The 20,482-nt window shown below is 52.7% G+C and overlaps 2 protein-coding genes across 4 annotated transcripts in view; both read left to right on the top strand.

Moving 5' to 3' along the window:
• Positions 1-8,143, top strand: part of UNC5B (unc-5 netrin receptor B) — a 52,257-nt gene extending 44,114 nt beyond the window's left edge. Inside the window, exons 8-17 of one of the 2 annotated variants that reach the window (XM_042033524.1) lie at positions 259-291; positions 782-976; positions 1,318-1,710; positions 2,297-2,384; positions 2,467-2,635; positions 2,730-2,963; positions 3,806-3,955; positions 4,205-4,369; positions 4,451-4,635; positions 5,364-8,143. In XM_042033524.1, the coding sequence (XP_041889458.1) occupies positions 259-291; positions 782-976; positions 1,318-1,710; positions 2,297-2,384; positions 2,467-2,635; positions 2,730-2,963; positions 3,806-3,955; positions 4,205-4,369; positions 4,451-4,635; positions 5,364-5,529 (1,778 nt within the window). In that variant the 3' untranslated portion in view covers positions 5,530-8,143. The remainder of the gene's footprint in view (positions 1-258; positions 292-781; positions 977-1,317; positions 1,711-2,296; positions 2,385-2,466; positions 2,636-2,729; positions 2,964-3,805; positions 3,956-4,204; positions 4,370-4,450; positions 4,636-5,363) is intronic. The other variant, XM_042033525.1, reaches the window with a different exon arrangement.
• A 2,990-nt stretch (positions 8,144-11,133) lies between these two features.
• SLC29A3 (solute carrier family 29 member 3) lies at positions 11,134-19,001 on the top strand. 2 transcript variants are annotated; one of them, XM_042033527.1, is made up of 6 exons: positions 11,134-11,209; positions 12,170-12,430; positions 15,264-15,346; positions 15,843-16,069; positions 17,020-17,182; positions 17,740-19,001. In XM_042033527.1, the coding sequence occupies exons 2-6, from the start codon at positions 12,182-12,184 to the stop codon at positions 18,407-18,409; spliced, it is 1,392 nt and encodes a 463-aa protein (XP_041889461.1). In that variant the 5' UTR covers positions 11,134-11,209; positions 12,170-12,181; the 3' UTR covers positions 18,410-19,001. The 2 variants fall into 2 exon arrangements, with proteins under 2 accessions (XP_041889461.1, XP_041889460.1); XM_042033526.1 differs by lacking the exon at positions 11,134-11,209 and adding an exon at positions 11,353-11,538.
• The last annotated feature ends 1,481 nt before the right edge of the window (positions 19,002-20,482 follow it).

The raw sequence follows: 20,482 nt of genomic DNA, 5'->3' as shown, positions 1-20,482 counted from the left end.
TGATGGTGCTGCTTCCTGTGAGTGGGCATGCTGAAGGCAGCCAATGCTGCCACCTGCTGCTGTGTGACACCACTGTCCCCTTTACTGGCTGGGCATGGGAATGTCCTTGTCACGTGCTTCTACCTGGCTTTTGGAAAGCCCCAGGGAATGATGCTGGTCTCCCACACCCCTGGGCTGGCTTACCTCCCACTTTCTGTTTCATCTCATCCCCATCATCACCTTCACCTTTTTCTTTTCTAACTTTGTTTTTCCTAACAGATAAAAGAATTCTAAACGAGCCCAAAAGCCACCGTAAGTGCTCATTTCACGGCCATTTTTTTGTTTGTTTCTTTGGTTTTGTTCTGTTGAATTCATGTTAGGGGTTCCCTGGCATCTGGGCAAGAACAGGGTGGGAAGATGGAGCAACTAAAGCCCACCCTAAAACTCCTGTGTGCTCCTCAGAGTTGTCTCTGTTAGGATGTGAGGGTTACTCACAGCTTCATGAACCTGAGCTGCACAAACCTAGTGTTTCTGGGACCCTTGGTGCTCAGGTGAAGTTTGCACGAGCGGTGGCCAGATGTCCTCCAAAGGTTTGAGGGCTTTGCCTCCATCTCATTCTCTGGCATTGTGCTTGACTTCCTGCTCTTAGAAAACACTCTCCATCTTCCTGCCAGCCTTTCCAGCAGGCCCAGGGGACATCTTTCTGTCCATGCCTGAGTCAGTGGGGGGATTTGGGAGCGCTGGTGGGTCTTGATGTGCATTTCTGCTGCTCCTTTTTTCACCTGTCTTTAATCCCTCCCAGTGCTGGAGGCCACTGGCGACGTGGCCCTCTACGCCGGGTTGGTGGTGGCCATTTTCGTCTTCATCGTGATCCTCATGGCTGTGGGGGTGGTGGTGTACCGGAGGAGATGCCGGGATTTCGACACGGACATCACGGACTCCTCAGCCGCTCTGACCGGAGGGTTCCACCCTGTCAACTTCAAGACGTCCCAGCACGGTAAGAGCCATAGTCCATGGAGGTCCTCACCAGCCTTAGCTCAGGCAGAAAGTCACAGTAGAGGGTGGATCCTCACTGGGCTTCCAGTCCTGTTTTCCCAAGGGAATATACTGATTTTTGAAGGCTGAAGGCTCCATGGAAGTGGTCAGATGTTGATGGCGGGAATCAGGGCAGCCTGGTCTAGTGGAAGGTGCCCCATGGTGCAGGGGGTTGGAACAAGATGGTTTTGAAGGTCCCATTCAGCCCAAGCCATTCTGGGATGTCTTCCACTCAAGCAGTACTTTTCCATGCCCTTGTTTCCACTGCTCCCTTCATCCCACCTGTGTTTCCTGGTCCCACAGACAACCCTCAGCTGCTGCACCCGTCGATGCAGCCGGACCTGACGGCCAGCGCAGGCGTGTACCGCGGCCCCATGTACGCCCTGCAGGACTCCTCTGACAAGATCCCCATGACCAACTCCCCCCTGCTGGACCCCTTGCCCAGCCTCAAGATCAAGGTGTACAATTCCTCCACCGCTTCCTCCTCGCCGGGGCTGCATGACAGCACGGACCTGCTGGGGGGGGTCCCCACCACTGGCACCTACCCAGGGGACACCGCCAGGGACGGCCACTTTGCCAGCGTGCGGAGCAAAGGCCTGGGCTCCCAGCACCTCCTCAGTCTGCCCCGGGAGCATGGCTACAGCGCCAGCGGCACGTTTGGCTACCTGGGGGGAAGGCTCACCGTGCCAGGCACAGGTAAGCCCCAGGCTAGGATTGTCTGGCTGCTGAACCATCAAGGTCTTGCTTTTGTCCCTTTGTGAGCAGCCCTTTGTTATCCCAAAGCCGGCTCAGGGAAGGAAGGCAGAAAGCCATTCCCAAGCCAGGCATCTCAGGCTGGAGGTCACAGCCTCCTTGCGCTTGCCTTGGGCTTTCCCTGCCATTGATCCAGGGCCAGCACCTTGCAAAAAGATACAAAGATTAAGATCTTCTTCCTAATGAAGAAAGAGCCTGGCTCATCCTTGCAAACGGTGAAGCCATGGGACATCCCAGAGAAGCTGTGGCTACCCCTGGATCCCTGGAAGTGTTCAAGGCCAGGTTGGACAGGGCTTGGAGCAACCTGGAATAGTGGAAGGTGTCCCTGCCCAAGGCAGGGGGGCTGGAATTGGGTGATCTTTAAGGTCCCTTCTAACCCAAAGCATTCCATGTTTCTATGATCTGGAGGTGTTCCTCTCTGTGCTGTCCTGGCTCCCTGCTCTCCTTGTGCTCGCTGGCTGGGGTGGACAGTGGTTTCTCCCTCATTCCTCCCTCTGTCTGTGACTGACACCTGTGTGTGCCGTTCCAGGAGTGAGCCTGCTGGTGCCCCACGGGGCCATTCCCCAGGGGAAGTTCTATGAGATGTACCTGGTACTCAACAAGGCCGAGAGCGCCCTGTAAGTCACCCCGCTGGCCACCCACTCCTTGTTGGCTGCCATGGAGTTCCCTGTCCAACCTTTGTCCCCTGTCCCTCCCCAGGCTGCCCTCTGAGGGCACACAGACAATTCTGAGCCCGGCGGTGACCTGTGGGCCCACGGGCCTGCTCCTGTGCCGCCCTGTCGTCCTGACCATTCCCCACTGTGCTGACATCAGCTCCTCAGATTGGATCTACCAGCTGAAAACACAGTCCCACCAGGGAAACTGGGAGGTAAGGTGGGAACCCAGGCCTGCAGCCAGCAGAGACCCTGAGGGGTACAACCCCTGGAACGACGGGCTGACCTCCAATCTTGGTGTCCCTGTAGGAAGTTGTGACCCTGGATGAGGAGACCCTCAACACTCCCTGCTACTGCCAGCTGGAAGCCAAGTCCTGCCACATTTTGCTGGACCAGCTTGGCACCTATGTCTTTGTGGGAGAGTCCTACTCCAGGTCAGCCATCAAGAGGCTCCAGCTCGCCATCTTTGCCCCCACCATCTGCACCTCCCTGGAGTACAGCCTCAAGGTCTACTGCTTGGAGGACACACCAGATGCTCTGAAGGTAAATATCGCCATTCCAAAGCTGCTTGTGCTGGCAGCAGGATGCTGCCTCATGCCTCTCAGGATGGCCTGGCCCTGGGAAGCAGACAACCTGATGCAACTGCCTGCAAAGTGACCACAGTGAATAATAAGGTGTTTACTGCTTTCCCTGTCCTTCCTCGCCCTCTCCGAAGGAAACAGGGAGGAAGTTGTGTAGTTCCTCTGCTGGGATCCCTCCTGCAGGCGTTACAGGAGAGGTTTGGCTGCCAATGGGTGGGTTTTTTATAGATCCTGTTATTTCAACATGCATCCATGTCTCTCCCTGCCTTGGAAGGGTTTTGTGGCATAGATAACATCCAGTGCATCACGGGAAACTGGAGTTTGGATGCTTTGGCTACTCAGACCCACCGGTGTGGTGGCTGTTTGATTCCCTGTGACTTGTCCTGTGGATCCCGTTGGGATTTCTGTGGTGCCTCTAGGTGGGGATGTAGGCAGGGCTCTGGCTCCTGGATTATCTTTTTCTCCTAAAAGCTGCTGGTGTGATGAAGGGATGGTGTTAAAAGCACAGAGAGCAGCACCCTTCAAGGGAGTACCTGACCCCTGTGTTGGAGCTCTGCATTCTCCGAGGAGTATGGAGGCAGTTCAAGGAAATTCAAGTTTTAGATGGGGCTGGTATATGAGCTGAGTTGGCAAGTTCTGTTGGAGTGGCAAAAGCTGTTCTCCATGGGCTTGAGGCTGCTGTTGTCTCTTCTTGTCACCTCCTCTCCCCACCCCACTACATCCTGGTTTTGGGTGTGGAGGTGGGCAGAGGAGCAGCCCCTGCCCTTTTCCTGAGCCTCACCCTACCTGTCCCACTGCCCACAGGAGGTGTTGGAGCTGGAGAGGACACTGGGAGGGTACCTGCTGGAGGAGCCCAAGTCCCTGCCCTTCAAGGACAGCTACCACAACCTGCGCCTCTCCATCCACGACATCCCCCATGCGCTGTGGAGGAGCAAACTGCTTGCCAAGTACCAGGTGAGGGGCTCATGTGGGGGCAGCTGGGCTTCCAGACTGGGAGCACCATCTCCAGCCAGGCACCACAGGGCTGCGGGTGCCCTGGGCTTGTCTCCTGAGTTGTCTCCTGGTTTTCTGGTCTTTTTGGTGGGATGCTCTCTGTGAGGCCCTGCTGTCCCATGTCATCCCTCATGGGGTGGCTGGAGGAGGTGGGACCTCCCACAGCCACTGCTGGAGCCTTCGCTGAGCCCATGCTTTGGTGGTCCACAGGAAATCCCCTTCTACCACATCTGGAGCGGCAGCCAGCGAGCCCTGCACTGCACCTTCACGCTGGAGAGGTACAGCCAGGCCTCCACTGAGCTCACCTGCAAGATCTGCGTCCGGCAGGTGGAAGGGGAAGGGCAGATCTTCCAGCTCCACATCACGCTGGGAGAGGTGAGCAGAGGGGAGGTGGGGGGACAGCAAGGGCATGCTCAGACATTTCAGCAACATCTCACCTTGTCCTTCCTCTTCCAGCACGGCAGCTCCTCTGACACCCTCCGCTCCCACCACAGCGGTGCCACCACCACCACCACCCAGGTGGGACCCTATGCCTTCAAAATCCCCCTCTCCATCCGGCAGAAGATCTGCAACAGCCTGGATGCTCCCAACTCCAGGGGGAACGACTGGAGACTTCTCGCCCAGAAGCTTTCCATGGACCGGTGGGTCTCCCCAAGCTTTTCTTTCCCTTCCTGTGCACCCAGCAGGGAGGCTTCAATCTGTGCTACCTCTCAGCTGCAGGCCTCCAGTGGGGTTGTGTCCATCTGTATAGGGCTACCCATAAATGGGGATATAGCTCTGCATAGTTATATTCATCTCTATCCTTGGATATGATTTTAAACTAAAAGAGGAGAGGTTTAGATGAGAGATTGGGAAGAAATTCTTCCCTGTGAGGGTGGTGAGGCCCTGGCACAGGGTGCCCAGAGAAGCTGTGGCTGCACCATGCCTGGAAATGTTCCAGGGGCTTGGAGCACCCTGGGATAATGGAAGGTGTTCCTGTCCATGGCAGGGGGGTTGGAACAAGATGATCTTGAAGATCCCTTCCTACCCAAACCATTCTGGGATCCATCTGTGCCACAGTCCTGCATCTCTTATCACTTTGAATGGCCCTTATTTATCTGGTACCATGTCTGTGCCATTCCCACCTGGTTTCACCCTCAGGACCAAAGGGCAAAGGGTAATTTCATCAAAGCAAAGCTTACATTGCTTTTGCATGAATACCAGCTCTGTCTGAAAATTGTAGACGGTCTCTCGAGGGCTTTGGCATTTGTGTTACGGCATTCCCATCAAAGTCCATGTTCCAAACAGGTTTGCTGCTCCAGCATCCTCCCTCCTGCCATCTCCAAAGGGCACCATAGCAGCCCAACCCTCCTCTGCTTCTCCCTTTCAGGTATCTGAACTACTTCGCCACCAAAGCCAGCCCCACTGGGGTGCTCCTGGACTTGTGGGAAGCTGAGCACCAGGACGACGGTGATCTCAACACCTTGGCCAGTGCCTTAGAGGAGATGGGCAAGAGCGAGATGCTGGTGGTCATGGCCACAGAGGGGGACTGCTGATGGTGCTCCCCACGGCTGGGGGGCCAAGAGGATGAAATGGGGAGTGAGGAAGGGTCCTCCCCCCAATGGCAGGGGGAGGCACATCTGTCCTGAGTGGGGAGGGGCCAAGGCCGGTGCTTCTCCTATATCACTGTCAGCCTTAGAGACCCATCCTCAGCGTTTACAAGCAATTCAAGTGTTACACAGCATTCTTCCTCCTCCTCCTCATGGCACGGGGGGGAATTAGGGCTTCTCAAGTCAGGATGGGGGCTTTCCTTTTCCTTCTTCTTTTTGGGTTCTCTTCCTCCTTTGATAGCATTTCTGCGTTGAAGAGATGAGTACAATCCAGGCTTAACTTCTGTCAAAGGCTTCAGGCAGCTTAACGAGGCAAATAAGAAAGAAAAAAAAGAAAAAAAAGTTTCTTAGGAAACGCAAATAATTTATTATCCAGATCTTTGGATGTGTCCTTTTTAAAAAAAAAAGAAAAAAAAAAGTAAAAAAAGACAGATTTATAAATCTTTTTTCTTGGTCTGTGAGAGCAAGAGCATCGCTGTGGTCAGGGTGGCAGAGAGAGAGATTTCAATGGACGCTTTTGTAGGAAAAAGCGTGTGATCCAAGTTGAGCAAAATGTGTTTACATGTCCTGGGACCCCCAGGGAGTCTGGAGGGTGAAGTGCCTCTCCGGCCTCTGCTTCAGGGCCAGCTCAGACCCTTCCCAAGGATTTTGTCCTTGCAAACTCCCCTTTCCCTGGCAGCAGGAACGAGGGGTCCCACTCTGCCTGCAAGGAGGGATGAGGGATGCTACCTGGTATTTAGGGTTCAGGGTGGGGAGAGTGCATCCAGATATGGGTATTTTTAATGAATTCTTCTCTGGCATGGTTTGGGGGAGCTTTTTAGGATGACTGCGCCTTCATTTCCATAACTTGAGTACAAACCAAAGATTTCAGTCCTGCACCAACCTCCAGACTCAAGGCCAAAGGGGGGGATGTTTTAAACTCAGCAGGATTTTGCAGTGAGCACCCCAAACCTGGGCTTAAGGGTCAAAGGAAGGTGATGAGCGGATGTGGAGGGGTCAGGGGAGAGCAGGGACTGGCAGGCTGGGGTGTGGCCACTTCAAACCACCTCCACTTCGGGTCTGCGTGCTCCTGCCTGAATTTTGATGCAGTATTTCAGCAGGGGTTCAGGGAGGGATACCTAGGTGTCTCCAAGCTGTGAGCCAGGCTGAGCATTTTCACATGAGGGACAGCATTGTAAGCAGTGATCAGGTTTCCATCCCTCATTGCAGCTCCTGTTTTTCCCTGTAATAGGCTTTTTATAATGATGGAGAAGTTGTGGGGTGAACAGAAAGTAATCAAGGAGTAGCCAGGAACGAGGTTCCTCACACAGATATAGTGTCTTGATGAAGGTAAAAAAATTAGGTTGCCTGCAGGTAGAAATAGTTACTCAGCGAGTGCTGTATCTTAGAAATTTGTCTGTTAGAAAAAAAAGAGGGGGTGGTAAGCTCAGGATTAGACTAGGTCACACTGCAAGGCTGTGTATTCTCCATCAGTGGAAGTATTAGGAGCATGTCCTGCTCTGGGCTGCAAAGCCCTGGATCAGTGTCGTGGAATGCCTGTGTCATCCCACAAAGTGCTGGGCACTGGAGCGCACTCAGGGAGCCTGGAGGCTCACGTGTACAGGGGGGCAGCTCAGGAGAAGCTTTCAGTATTACTGGGACATTATAGGATTCCTCTGGGCAGCTCCTGAGGCACTGATGGAAAGCATAGAGCTGCTCCCTGCTGTGTCATGGAGTTTCTGGGGTTCACTTCTTGCTGGGTTTTCAAGGCTGTGGGAAAGAAGGGATCTTTTCCCCTTGTGCTGGATGGGAAAACTTCTGCTGGGTGAGCTCCTGTGTCACGTGGGAAGGGGCTTATCCATCCTTTAGGTTGCATTTGAGCATTTCTGAGACCCTGTCTCTGAGCTAAGGAGGAATAAGCAAATTTGGAGAGCAATTAAGACTTGATGGATCAATCCAGCTGCTAGTGGTTTCAAGGGCTCCTTTCTCAGTTCCATGGTGTTCTCTGAGGGATGAGATGCTCTTTCAGGTTGCCTCAGAATCTCTCTTGCTCCCATCCTCTGGTTTATGGATCACTGCACTGAGATGTGTGTCTGTCCATCCGTCTGTCCGTCCTGCCTGCGGGTGCCTCTCTCCATCCCCATCCATCTGTGTTCATCTTCCCCTTCCTTTGGGCAGGCTTTGCTGAAGTGCAGGTCTGGGGAGATTCTCCCTGTTTTTCTGACCAGGGAACCTGCAGCAGGAGCAGGGCAGGGGGGATGCAGGGTTTGCTTCCATCTCCTGTGGGTGCCAGCTCCCAGGAGCCCTCCACGCCCAGGGGTTTCTCCAGCCAGGCATTTTGGCAAAGGCAGCCCCATGGTCCATGTTGTCCTGGCAGCATCCATCTCTTGGTCCAAAATATGTTTCCATATTTATATATCCAGGGGATGGGCCTGGTGGTGTCCTCTAAACCCACATCTGTTTATTCTGTAAACTAAAGAACTGTAAATAAAGTTTAGCATTCCTATTGTAACAAATTAATTTTTATGCAATAAATTATATTTCCTAGTCTAATAAAAAAAAAAAAAAAAGAAGGAAACAATCTGCTCGCTCCTCTCCTGTTCATCACTCACTGGTTCCTGCTGCATTAGGCATCTGCAGGGATTGGGGTCTGGCAGCAGCAGCAGCCTGGGGATCCCTGTGAGCATCCCTTGAACCTGCTTTTGGCTCCGATGCCATGGGTATGCCAGCGGGAGCATGTTGCTCTCGGCGTCCCTGATGGAAGGGAGCTGGAGATTGATTGATGGTTTGTTTTGGACTCGCATGGGTGATTACAAGGCAGGAGACGAGGGCTACAGCTCTGTCTTGTGGGCTAAGCCACTCTCTCAAGCAGTTCATTCCCTTCCCCAAGGGATATCCTACAGAAAGGAATGCCCCTTCCAGCAAAGACCAGGATGGGGGAGGGATAATATGGGAGGGGGGAATGGAGCATGGAGCTTCAGCTGCAAGTGAGGCATCCCTGTTCTCCAGCATCCCACTTCACTTCCTCCTCTGCTTGGGGATTTCTGCTGCACCCCTGCTTCAGTCCCAGCAAGGAAACAAAGCCAGAAGGGTTTGCAGGGAGGTTTGAGGATCTCACTGTCCCTGCCTGGTCCACTCACCTCGTCCAGTTCATGGAGACCAGTTGCCACCAGGTGATGGCAACATTGTCCGTGCTCTGGGCAGGTGTGGGAGTTCTGTAACCAGTGAGAAAAAGGGGGAGGAAATTGCTGCCCTGCCACCACAGCGATTATAACGTAGCCACACAAATATGCCCAACCCTCCCAGCTGGGCTTTCCAGCTCTGGACACGCTGCTGAGGCAGATGCCTTCTCAAAAGGGATAACCTTTTCAGAGCCCTGGAATGGTTTGGTTTGGAAGGGATGTTATAGAGTCTTTTTCCACCCCCCTGCCATGGACAGGGACACCTTCCATTAGACCAGGTTGCTCCAACCTGGCCTTGAACACTTCCAGGGATCCAGGGGCAGCCACAGCTTCTCTGGGCAACCTGTGCCCTTGCCTCACCACCCTCACAGGGAAGAATTTCTTCCTAATATCCAGTATAAACCTGCCCTCTTGTCAGTTTAAAGCTATTCCTGCTTGTCCCTTTCTTCGCATCTCAATTCCTATAACCTCTCCCTCCCGTGCTGCTTTCCCTGGGCACTTTTTGCACTAAACCATCTTTCCAAATCTATGGATAACTTTGACCAGCTGGTGCCCAATTTCACCTCTTGAAACACCCAGTTTGCTAATTCCCCTTAGAATTCAGCTGCCCCAAATCCCTGCAGTGACATATTGAACTCAGCCCCCATGACAGGCTCAAAAACAGCAGCTGTCCCATGAAGAGCTGACAGATTTATTCTGCATGAGAGAGGACACCCAGGAGCAGCACAGGGGTGTCCCTAAACCTGCCCCCCACCCTTGTGGAGGTTGTGTTGTTGCAGAGGGCCTCTGGAGTGTGGGTAATGTTGTCAGGAGGGGCTGTCGTGGCTTTGGCCCAGCGTGGCCTGGTTCTGTCCCCCCTGCTGGGCTGTCACGGTCCCCTGTGCTGATGTGATCCGAGGCTCTTCTCCAGCAGTGGGTTTTTTGACATGATAGATGGCAGCAGGTCAGAAATATCAGGCGAATCCCTCAGAGCTGACGGGTTACTGATTCGAATAGGCTGTGCCATCTCCTCAGGTGCTTTCCCAGCCTGGCATGTCAATGTGGATGAAAATCCCAAGGAGAAACCTTTGGAGAGAAATCCATGTGCTGCTCTCCAGCCTTTCCATTTCAGCACATCGCTGGTGGGTCAGTTGCGTGCTGCTGCTTGCTTTGCTCACAAAAGAGGAAAAAACATTGGAGCGTGTCTTGGGTTGTTGTGACATCTGGGTGGCCGAGGCCATCTGACCTGCTCTGCTCCAAGGCTCAGAGGCTGGAGATGGGTGGTGGCCAGCTGTGTGTGCACTGGGGCTACTGGGAGGTGTCTGGGTCCCTCTGTGTTTCTCCCACAGGTGAAAAAAATCCAGACTAGATTTTGGGGCCTTCCACAAAAAAAAAAAAAGAGAGTATTTTGCTTTGATGAAGGGTTGGATATGTGTGCATGTCCCTGTGTAGAAAGAGGTAATGATGTTTTCCTTTACAGTCACACTGTGCTCTCAAGGTGAGTGTCAAAGTGTAGTTTGGAGGGAATTGAGGACTTCACAGTGGAATTCTTCCTGATGGGGCATTGCAGGAAGCACAGGGAGTAAAGGAGGAGCTTGTATCTCATCCTGCAGAAGATGCTCCCCATTCCCCACCCTCCTATCTTCAGGAAGTGGTGTTTTGGTGACTTCTGAAAAAAATCAAGCCCAGGCAAAAGCTTTTATTACTGCTGTGCTATAAGCCAGGCTGTGATTAACACTGATTTTCATAGAATCATGGAATGATTTGGATTAGAAGGGGCCTTTAGGATCATCTTGTTTCTTCCCTGTGCCATGGGCAGGGACACCTGCCACCAGACCAGGGTGCTCAGAGACCCATCCAGCTTGGGCTTGGACACTTCCAGGGATTCAGGGGCAGCCACAGCTTCTCTGGGCAACCTGTGCCAGGGCCCCACAACCCTCACAAGGAAGAATTTCTTCCCAATATCTCATTTATTCCTGTTCTCTGTCAGTGAGAAGCCATTCCCCTTGTCCTGTCACTCCATCCCCTTGTCCCAAGTCTCTCTCCAGCTCTGTTGGAGCCTCTTCAGGCACCGGAAGGGGCTCTGAGTTCTCCCTGGAGCCTTCTCTTCTCCAGGTGAACACCCCCAGCTCTCCCAGCCTGGCTCCATACAGGGGGTGTCCAGCCCTCAGAGCAGCTCCGTGGCCTCCTCTGGACTCGCTCCAGCAGCTCCAGGCCCTTCCCGTGCTGGGGATGCCGGAGCTGGCCGCAGGCCCGATACCACCGGAGCGGGGCAGAATTTGGGGGGGGAGGGGCTTCGCCGAGAGGGGCGTGGCCAACATCGGGGGCGCGGCCGGCCCGGGCCCGCCCGCCTGCTGCTGCGGGGCGTGGCCAAGCCCGCCGGGGGCGCGGCGCTGCGGTGAGCGGGCGTGGCCTGTCCATTAACGGCGGGGCGGGGCGGGGCCGGGAGCCCTGAGGCGGTGGCGGCGGGGTCGCGTGGGACCCTCGTAAGTGCTGCGCTGTCGGGGCGAGTGGGGCCGGGCCGGGCGGAGGGGGGGGAACGCATGGATAGAGTGGGAGGCTGCAGGGAGGGAGGCGACACTCCCCGCTCCCGAAATCCCCTGGTTTGTTTGCAAAAAGCCCGGTTTCCGGCATTTCCGCCTCCCCCGCGCTCTGCCCTGCCCCTCTGGGCGGGGGTTCGGCCGGCGCTGCTTGGGGTCGGCTCCGAGGCTCCCGGCCAAGCCCGGCGCGGTTGCGGTGGATCCCGGTGCCCCTGGCCAGCCTCCTGCGGCGTTCCCAAGTTCTTTTCCTGCGCCACGTGATGCTGTGTGTCTTTGTGAGTCATTTTACACACAGCCGGGTGACGTCGCGTTTGGTTTAGGAGCCGCTCCGCCAAGCCCGAGTGATGTTGTAGTAGTTTACAAGTCGTTTCGGAAAGCCCGTCCGTGTTACTATGAGTTTACACCTTGTTCTGCAGAGCCCGACGGCGCTGTTGGTTTGGCAGCCGTTGGGGTTTTTTGGAGCCTCCCGTGAGCTAAGTGAGGTTTCTTACTCCTGCAAGTCCAAGGGGGCAGGTTAAGTATTAATGATGGACAGAAATATGGGTGGACTCTGCTGAGTCTCAGTCCCTTTTCCCATGCCTTTCCATCCCTGGTTCAGCTCACTCCTCCAGTATTTGGCTGCTGAGGCCCTGCCACAGGGTGCCCAGAGAAGCTGTGGCTGCCCCTGGATCCCTGGAAGTGTTCAAGGCCAGGTTGGACAGGACTTGAAGCCACTTGGTCTAGTGAAAGGTGTCCCTGCCCATGGTAGGGGCATTGGAGTGATATGGGCTTCAAGGTCCATTCCAACCCAAACAATTCCGTGATTCCATGATTTGCAAGGGCCAAAGGGGGAGGGAGCCACAGCTTGTGAGCAGCAGTTTGGAACCCTGGTGTGACAATATCCTTGTGGGCGGTTGTTTTTCCCAGTGTTCCAGCACGATGCACCCGGTAGCTGGCAGCTTTGCCTCGGACCAGGAGCCCCTGCTGGAGGATCCCGTGGGGAGCAGGTACAGCCAGCAGAAGCCAAGTGACCGCTGGCATGGGGCCTACCTTATATTTTTCCTCCTGGGCATTGGGTCCCTCCTGCCCTGGAATTTCTTCATCACGGCCAAACACTACTGGAGGTATAAGCTGCAGAACTGCTCAGATGAGCCGGGCCCAGTGGGGGAGGCAGCCTCAGACCTGCAGGTGAGTGTTGCTTTCAAGGCAGAAAAAATAACCTGTTTTCCCTCCTAACTTGCTGTTTTTCCCCCTCCACTTCCCCAGAAGGTAAGTGAACATTCTCTAGGGTCTCACCTGCTGCAAACCAGAGGGAAAGGTTTATTTGGTATTTATTTACAAATATCTACAGGGAAGATGCTTCAAATCATTTTGTGGTCTGCCTTTTACCTGTATTTGGACTACTAAGTTTTAAGGTGAATCTAAAAAAATAGGGCTTAACATTTCATAGGGCAGTTTCTACCAGTGCGAGGTGTCTTTGTGGTGGTCTCTTTTTTTGTCCTTCATGATCTGGCAGGTGTGACATGAGTATCTCCTTGCAGTGCTCAACATCTGGCTTGTGGCATATGGGGCGAGGGGCTTGTCACAGGGTGATGGATGAGCCAACCGTTATGGCCTCTTTCTCTCCCCAGAAAGGCTGCTTTCTCTTGCTGCTCCTGCCACAGCAGGATTATTTCCCTGTGCCTCCCTGACAAAGCCGTGGGTTTGTTTCTTTGTGGCTGGAAAAAGTGTTGGAGCAATGAGGCTGCATCACAGCCTCCTCCAGTGGCAGAGCTTGTTCAGGTGGTTTGGGCACTTTTTGTTTTTATATAAACACAGAGCCAGGTGTGACGCCCACGTTTCCCCTCAGATGTCTCACTCCAGTACACCCACAGCTCTTTTAATTTTCATAGTTGTTAAGTCAGCTGCTTTTTCGATGGGGAGGAAAGGAAGTGCTTATACCAGGATGCTACAGGTGTGCTGCTGTAGAGCAAGAAAGTGAATTAAACTGATGGTGCCCAAGCTCCTGCACTGCCTGAAGACCTTCTGTGCTAGGGAATGTGCTCAGAGAGGGGTGAAAGGTGCTCGGTCACCACATGGTGTGGTGTTCTCTCATATTCCCTGCATCCCACGTGTTCCTCACTGCCTCTACATCATGCTGATCCTCCTGAAAAAACCTGGGTTTACGTAGAGTATCACTAGGTGTTTCCTTGCACAGCTGTGTTCCTGGCGGGATCAGCCATTTCTTTGCTGAAAAGGTGTTTCTCCTCTTCCTTTGTGGCTGTGGAGGGATGCTTTTTCCTTTCTCCAAGGAAAAGCTACATGGCTTTTCTGTGGCAGTTGAGAATGATCGACATTAAACCATTCAGCCCAGTTTCTGCCCATCTGCTGCAGCAGGAGGGTTTACCTGCACACGGAACTCGACTCTGGAAGGATGCATCTCTGACTGACAGTCTGCTCCTGGCTCCAGCCTTTTCACTGCTGCTAATTTAATGCCTCATGCTCCAGGTAACACTCCAGTGCCTTCAGCCACTGTCATGGACCTGTATTCCTTTTCCAGCCTGGCAGGAGCCCAGCTGCCAAGTCCAGGCTGGAGCAGAATAGAAACTACTTTGCAAAAGCATCTTGCGTTGGACTTGCCACCACAATGCTTTGTTCTGGTTTGGGTTTTTTCAAGGCAGTGCGTTTGAAGTTAATATGGGGTTAAACACTTCCATTATGTGCCTCAGCTCCGTGGCTGAGGGATGCCACCTTCCCCCATTAGACCTGGATGTGGGAAGAAGATGTCAGGTTTACTCTGCGGTTTATTTTAAGGGCTCAGCAGAAAGGGAGAAGAACAAGGTATATCCTGCAGTGCCAAAAATGAAAGCATATCTGTGAAGGGTGGGATTACCCATGGAGGGAGAAGAGTTGCCTTTGGAGATGGATTAAAACCTAACAAGCAGGAGAGAGGAGTATGGAACCTGATATTTTCCACTGGTCCAGGCATGGATTTAATTTGACACCCACCATTCTGCTGCTGCATTAAAAATGTGGTGCAAGGGCTCTTAAATACTTGCCCAATTCTCTTCTCACTGCTGGTGTGAGCCCATTTGCTGGGAAGGAATGAATATTTCCCTGGGATGCTCAAAATGCAGCATCTCTGCTGGATTACTTTGAGTACACTTGTGCTTGGTGCAAAGCATTAGAAAGTCATTTTTCCTCCCCAAAAGCCGAAGAAGATTAACTTGGAAGTTTATTGAGTATCCCCAGGATGGTTTGGAGGTTTGTTTTAAGTAGATGGGTAAATAAGTTGGAGTTTTAGCTGCCAGGTTTGCATTTTGCTTTGTCTTTTCTGCTATAATTCATCGTGTGGCCACAGAACTTTGAGCCTCCTGCTTGGCTGAGCCAATGCCATCAGCACAGGCATTTAAGTCTCTGCCTATCTGGACCCTCTAGGAATGATTATTAGATTTCCTGTTGCTTCCAGTGAAGCTTCTGTTAGGGAAGAAGAGATGAACGTGCTTGTAAACTGATAAAAAATGATGCAAAGTGCTAAAAAATAATGTATTGTGCAGAGAAAACCTGCCAAGTGCCATCTCCTGCTTGGACATGATGTGGCCCCATCTCTGTAGCTGGCTAAGTGCAGAAAATGAAAACCTGTCATGATAGGGGTGGACATGTAGGTCATCTCTGCTTTGTGAGCATCATCCTACCTGCTGGCTGAGATTGCTGCAGCAAAAAAATGGGATTAAGCCCCTCGAGGGGAGGAGAGGGAGCAGACACGCTTTGATGGTGCACAGCAGTATGGCAGCTATTTCCTTCACTGTTTATTTTTTCCTTCTGAATTTATGTCCCTGATTTTCTGAAATAGCCTGGGGCTATGGGAAGGCAAATCCCAGAATTCCCATTGTCCTGAGCAGTTTGCAACATGTGCTACAACACAACAAGGTGGATACCTACACCATAACTCCCTGTTGTGTCATATTCAGGACCTGAAATTCATATGCTGTTCCCCCTACAACCTTTTTTACTTCGTTTTGGTTTTGTTTTTCCTTGGCAGGACTATTTTGAGAGTTACATCTCCATTGCTTCCACCGTGCCGTCAGTGCTGTGCCTGATTGGAAACTTCTTGCTTGTCAACAAGTGAGTGTTGCTCTGATCCACACATGCCTGCAGTTGGCTTGAGTAAATAAATTCCTAATTAATTCCTTGGTTAATTGCTTGGAAAAAATCTTCCCTCTTAAAAATACTTTTATTGTCACCAGGGGACTGGTTGACAAAAGCAAAGCTCATCCAGGTAGGAGCAACACCTTGCCCTGGTTTTACCAGCACTTGAACTGGGTTAAGAAATGGACTAGCTGCACCTTGTTGCAAGCTTGGCTTAAATCTCAAACAGCCTCATCCCTTCATTTGAACCCTTCTTAATCCCACATCAAACTCCTGCATGTTTGCAGGCATGGGTTTGTGTGCCTAATCTCCAGATTCCAGCTCCCTACCTCTCTCTCTTGCCTTGCTGTTTCCTTGTGTCCCCCCGTCTTTATTTTCTTCATCCCTTCTGCCAGCACAGGACTTGTTGTCCTCCCACGTCTGACCTTCATGTTGTGGTTTGAAACGCAGGACTCCTTCCCCTTGTCCCTAGGGTTCCTGCCAGTGTCCGGATCCTGTCCTCCCTCTTTGTCATGCTGGCTGTTTTCCTGGTGATCACGGTGCTGGTGAAGGTGGATACGTCTGCCTGGACGACGTGTTTCTTCGCCCTCACCATCGGCTGTGTGGCTGTGGTCAGCAGTGCCTCCACCATCTTTTCCAGCAGCATCTTTGGCCTGAGCAGCTGCTTCCCCATGAGGAACCTGCAGGCTCTGATCTCAGGTTGGGTGATCCCACTGGGATCGTGCTCTTGGACTTTCCCTGCTCAGCTCTGTGGTTTTCTCTCTCCTGCACCTGGGGTTTCGTCATGTGGGGTTTGTTTTAGAAGCCTAACTTTGCCTTAATGATAACGGGAAGTTGCTGAAGGAGAAACTTGCTCAGTCACATGAGCTTTGGTTTCTGTAAATACCCATAAACTGACCTTGGAGAGTTGCTGGGTGCAGGGAGAAGGGGGGAAGGAGATGACTTCCCCCTGCCCTGCCATTTCCAGCTGAGGGTTCTGCAGCTTTGCCTTGTGTCCTTTCTGTTCAGCGTTTCTGTGAGTGATGAGGGGCAGGTTGGGAGCTGTGAGTGATGAGCTCCCTGGAGCTTTGATAACATTATAAATATATTGTGGAATGGTTGACAAACCAAGAGGAAAGGGGGAGAAAAATCAGGATGGAGAAGTTTTTCCATTTTTCCTGGGGCCAAGAGAGGAGTGTTTTAATGAGTTTATCTCAGAGGGGAAAAGCACCACATCCCTGAGATGGCATTCCTGCTGCTGGTGGCTTGGATTCCCATCTGGAGGAGTGCAGAAGAGAGGTTGATTATATGTGTGCTGGTGGAAAGCCATATTTAGGCTTTGGAAAAGGTTTGGACTTTTTCTGCAGGACTTGGGACCTGCAAGCCCAGCAGGTCAAGTCCCATCCTGACCCTCGTGTGTGCTGTGCTGTGTTGGAAGGGGATGCAGAATGGCACCTGGGCTGTGGTGCAACCCCACAAATACCTGAGGTGTGGAAATGGAGAGGAGGTGGTTTGTGCAGCTGCACCCTGAGCAGAGTTTGGGGCTGAGCGTGTGGGGCAGGGCCTGAGCTGTGTCCCGTGGGGTAGCTGTGCATGTCAGAAGAGGAGCTTCTGGGCTCCTCCTCTCATTCTCTGTCCCTCACTATGCCCATCTCCGTTCCCACACGCAGGCCAGGCCATGGGTGGCACCGTCAGTGCCGTGGCCTCTGTGATAGACCTGGCAGCCGCGGCCGATGTCACCGACAGCGCCTTGGCCTATTTCCTCACTGCCGACATCTTCATCGTCATCTGCATCATGGTGTACCTGCTCCTCCCCAGGCTGGAGTACTCCAGGTGTGTGCCAGTCTGCCAGGGGCCTCCCGCAGAGGGTTTGCAGTGGGATTGCTGGGGGGATCCACGGGATGCTCGCTGTGCCGGTCCCTGCCCCGTCACCGCCACCAGCCAGGCTTCCCCTTTCACCGAAACCACAGGCTGAAACTGGGCATGTGCTAAGTTTCTGCCAAGCTTTCCCAGGGCTGCTGATGCCAGCGCTCCCAAAATGTGCGGAGTCAGTAGAGAGCCATAATCTGGAGGCAGGCAGCCAGGAGTGTCTCCATATTGTGTCTGCCACTCGGATGTGTGTGACCCATTGGTCTGGTTGGTGCGTGTAGCCCCCAGAGTCCCCGCCTCCATGTGCCTGCATGCACTAGGTCCCTTCTGTGAACACAGAGGGTGCAGAGAGATAAGGAGAGGGGATGGTGGGTCTCCAGAGGTCATCTCTCTCTACGAAGTGGGAGCTGGAGGTGTGGTGGGCTTGCTGGGTCCAGTGGGCATCCCTTTGTTGCCAACTTCTCTCCTGCCCTCTCTCCAAATCTCAGTTGTATTCCCCCCATGCTTCCCTCTTTCTCCAGGTATTACCTGAGCAGCCAGAAGGAGGGCCCCTCTCTGGTCTCTGTGCCCCCCGACAGCTCTGTGGAGGATGAAGCAGTGCCAGGAGGCACCGTGAATTCCTCCTTCCTCACAAGAAGCGCTGGCATCCCCCCACTCCGCCCCATCCTGCAGAAGACTGCCCTCCTCGGCTTCTGCCTCTTCTATGTCTTCTTCATCTCCATCATCATCTTCCCTTCCCTCTCCTCCAACATCGAGTCTGTCAGCAAGTCCTCAGGAAGCCCATGGAGCACCAAGTATTTCACACCACTCACGTGTTTCCTCCTATACAATTTTGCTGACTGGTGTGGGAGGCAGGTCACTGCCTGGATCCAGGTGCCCGGCCCCAGGAGCAAACTGCTGCCTGCCCTCGTCCTCCTCAGATCCATCTTCCTCCCTCTCTTCATCCTCAGCAACTACCAGCCCCGGGCTCATATCCAGACCGTGGTGTTCAACCAGGACATCTACCCTGTGGTTTTCACGGCACTGCTGGGGCTCAGCAATGGCTACCTGGGCACACTGGTCATGATCTATGGCCCCAAAATTGTGCCAAAAGAGCTGGCTGAGGCAGCAGGGGTGGTGATGACATTTTACCTCGTGCTGGGACTGGCTCTGGGATCTGCCTGTGCTATTTTTGTGGTGCACCTCATGTAGAAGGGGTAACCAGAGGAGGAGGATGCCCTTGGTTTGTGGTGCTGCTGTTGGGTATTTAGAGTTTGGGTTTTTTTCCCAAAAGAGTCAGGTATGCTGTGGTTTTGAGGCAGGCTGCCTGTCTTGGGAGGGGGGTAGTTGCATCCAGGGGGATGCAGAGGGAAAGTCTCCCTTCTGGGAAGGGGCATCCCCTGTGCTTGGGAAGGTTCTGTCAAGACATTTTTGCTCCCCAGTTTAATGGAGCAGGAACCAAAACAGCCTCATCCTCCCCAGCGAGCTCAGGGAAGCACCAGGGACACAGGGATACTGTCCCTTGCCCCTATGCCAGTGGTTTTAAGCTGAACCCAGGGCTTTTGGGGGCACCTTGGGTTTTGCTGCCACACTGTTATGAATTCAGGTTGGGTGGTCTTTGGGGGATCCCCCCTCACTGAGCTGTGATGGTGGTGTTGAACTAAAAAGGATTTGAGCCCTGGAGCATTTTCACACAACTTAGGGAGTGAGTAGCAGCTGCCCCAGGAATCAGGGCACTGTTTTGCACAGATTTCATACAATCATTCCACAAAAAGAAAAATAAAGGGAAACTGTTCCACTTGGACTTTTGCTTGCTTTACTTTTTCCATGTAAAATTGAATTGAGGAATCATCTACCTCCTAGCATGGTGCCACTAATGTTTGGGACTATTTCCTGGCCAAGCTGAGAGGAGCTGAGAGCTGTGACTGTGGTGTGATCCCCAAGGAAAGTGAAATGCTGAGTGGTCCTAACCTGAGGTTTTTAAGGTGTCTTTAGTCTGTGTTCAGAGAGCTCTCTGAAAACCAGGGGGAGGTATGAGAGAGGCCATGGTGTGAGGTTCACAGCAGAAATCTGGTTAATTTATATAGACAGGCAGCATATGGCCTCCAGATGTTTTCAGAGGGGTGAGCTACTGTGACACCCAAAAATATGGCCCACCCAAAGAGGACTGGCTTTTAAAGTCATTTAGACTCCCATATGCCAGCACAGCCTGGACTAAATCTGATTACTGTATTTATTTTCTAAGATTGGCTGGATTTATGGTCTGAAGAGGTGAACTGGTAATCAGGGATGTAATGGCAGAGGCTTGGCAGTGCAGTGATGCCTCAGAGATGCTGTCTGTGGAAATTTAATTCCTTTAGGACTGGGTTCGGAGCAGCTGCTCCATTACTGGGATGCTCTCTCAGCACCTCCTGCTTGCCCAAGTCATGGTGGAGCTGCTGGATGTGGGGCTTTGCTGGGAGAACAACAGGATCATGGTGGTCACTGCCCTGGGGTGCCATTTGGGTGTGGTGGACATTTGGGTTTTTTACATCTTTTCCAGTGTTTAGTTTGGGCCCCTTGGCAATACACACACCGAGCTTTGCTTTACAGCTGCTTTTTATTTCAACATAAAATCCAGACACAAGTGGAAAATTTGTTGGGTGTGCAGTAGTGAGGAGCAGCTTTATGGAACATGTGGGCTCTTGATCCTGTCCCTTTGGTGGGTTTGGAGCCCTTTGGCCTCCAGCACTCAGCCAGGGACTGCCTTGACCCAGGTGAAGGCCCACCCAGGGGCTGAGGGTCAGGATGCTGGCTGCCCCTCATCAGGGTCAGTGAGGGTCAGTGCTCCCATCGCCTCTCTGGTGCTGGAAAAATGCAGCAGTTGGTCAAAAAGCCCAACCCAACTTGGTGCTGGCAACCAAAAAGTCCCTTTGTGGGCTTCAGTGGGCCTGTCTTCAGTTTGTGCATTTTACCCCAATCCAAGGAATTATGAGATTCAGCTTGTTTTTTTACTGCTTTGCATCTCTGCTCCTCTTCTCCTTCCTGTTATAGACCAAATTCTTATCTGCTACCATTGCTAATAAAGATGATCCTGTGCAACTGCTGGTGTCTGAAATAATTTCTCTTGGAGATGCACTGATGCATGCAGTTTTAGCTTGCATTTTTCCTTCTGGTCATCCTTCTCTCCCAGCTTGGACTGTAAACTCAGAGAAATCCCAGGCAAGGGCTGGGTGAAGGAGCCCTGAGAGCACTGCTTTGAGAGCACAGTTATTCTGATGGAATATCCCCATGCAGGGGACATGC

Source organism: Corvus kubaryi, unplaced genomic scaffold (genome assembly GCF_017639235.1).
Source record: "Corvus kubaryi isolate FWS band 111438036 unplaced genomic scaffold, C.kubaryi_AGA036_p1.0 37357, whole genome shotgun sequence".
NCBI lineage: Eukaryota > Metazoa > Chordata > Aves > Passeriformes > Corvidae > Corvus > Corvus kubaryi.
The sequence above is the reverse complement of the archived record's forward strand: the minus strand, read 5'-3'. Positions and strand labels throughout refer to the sequence as shown.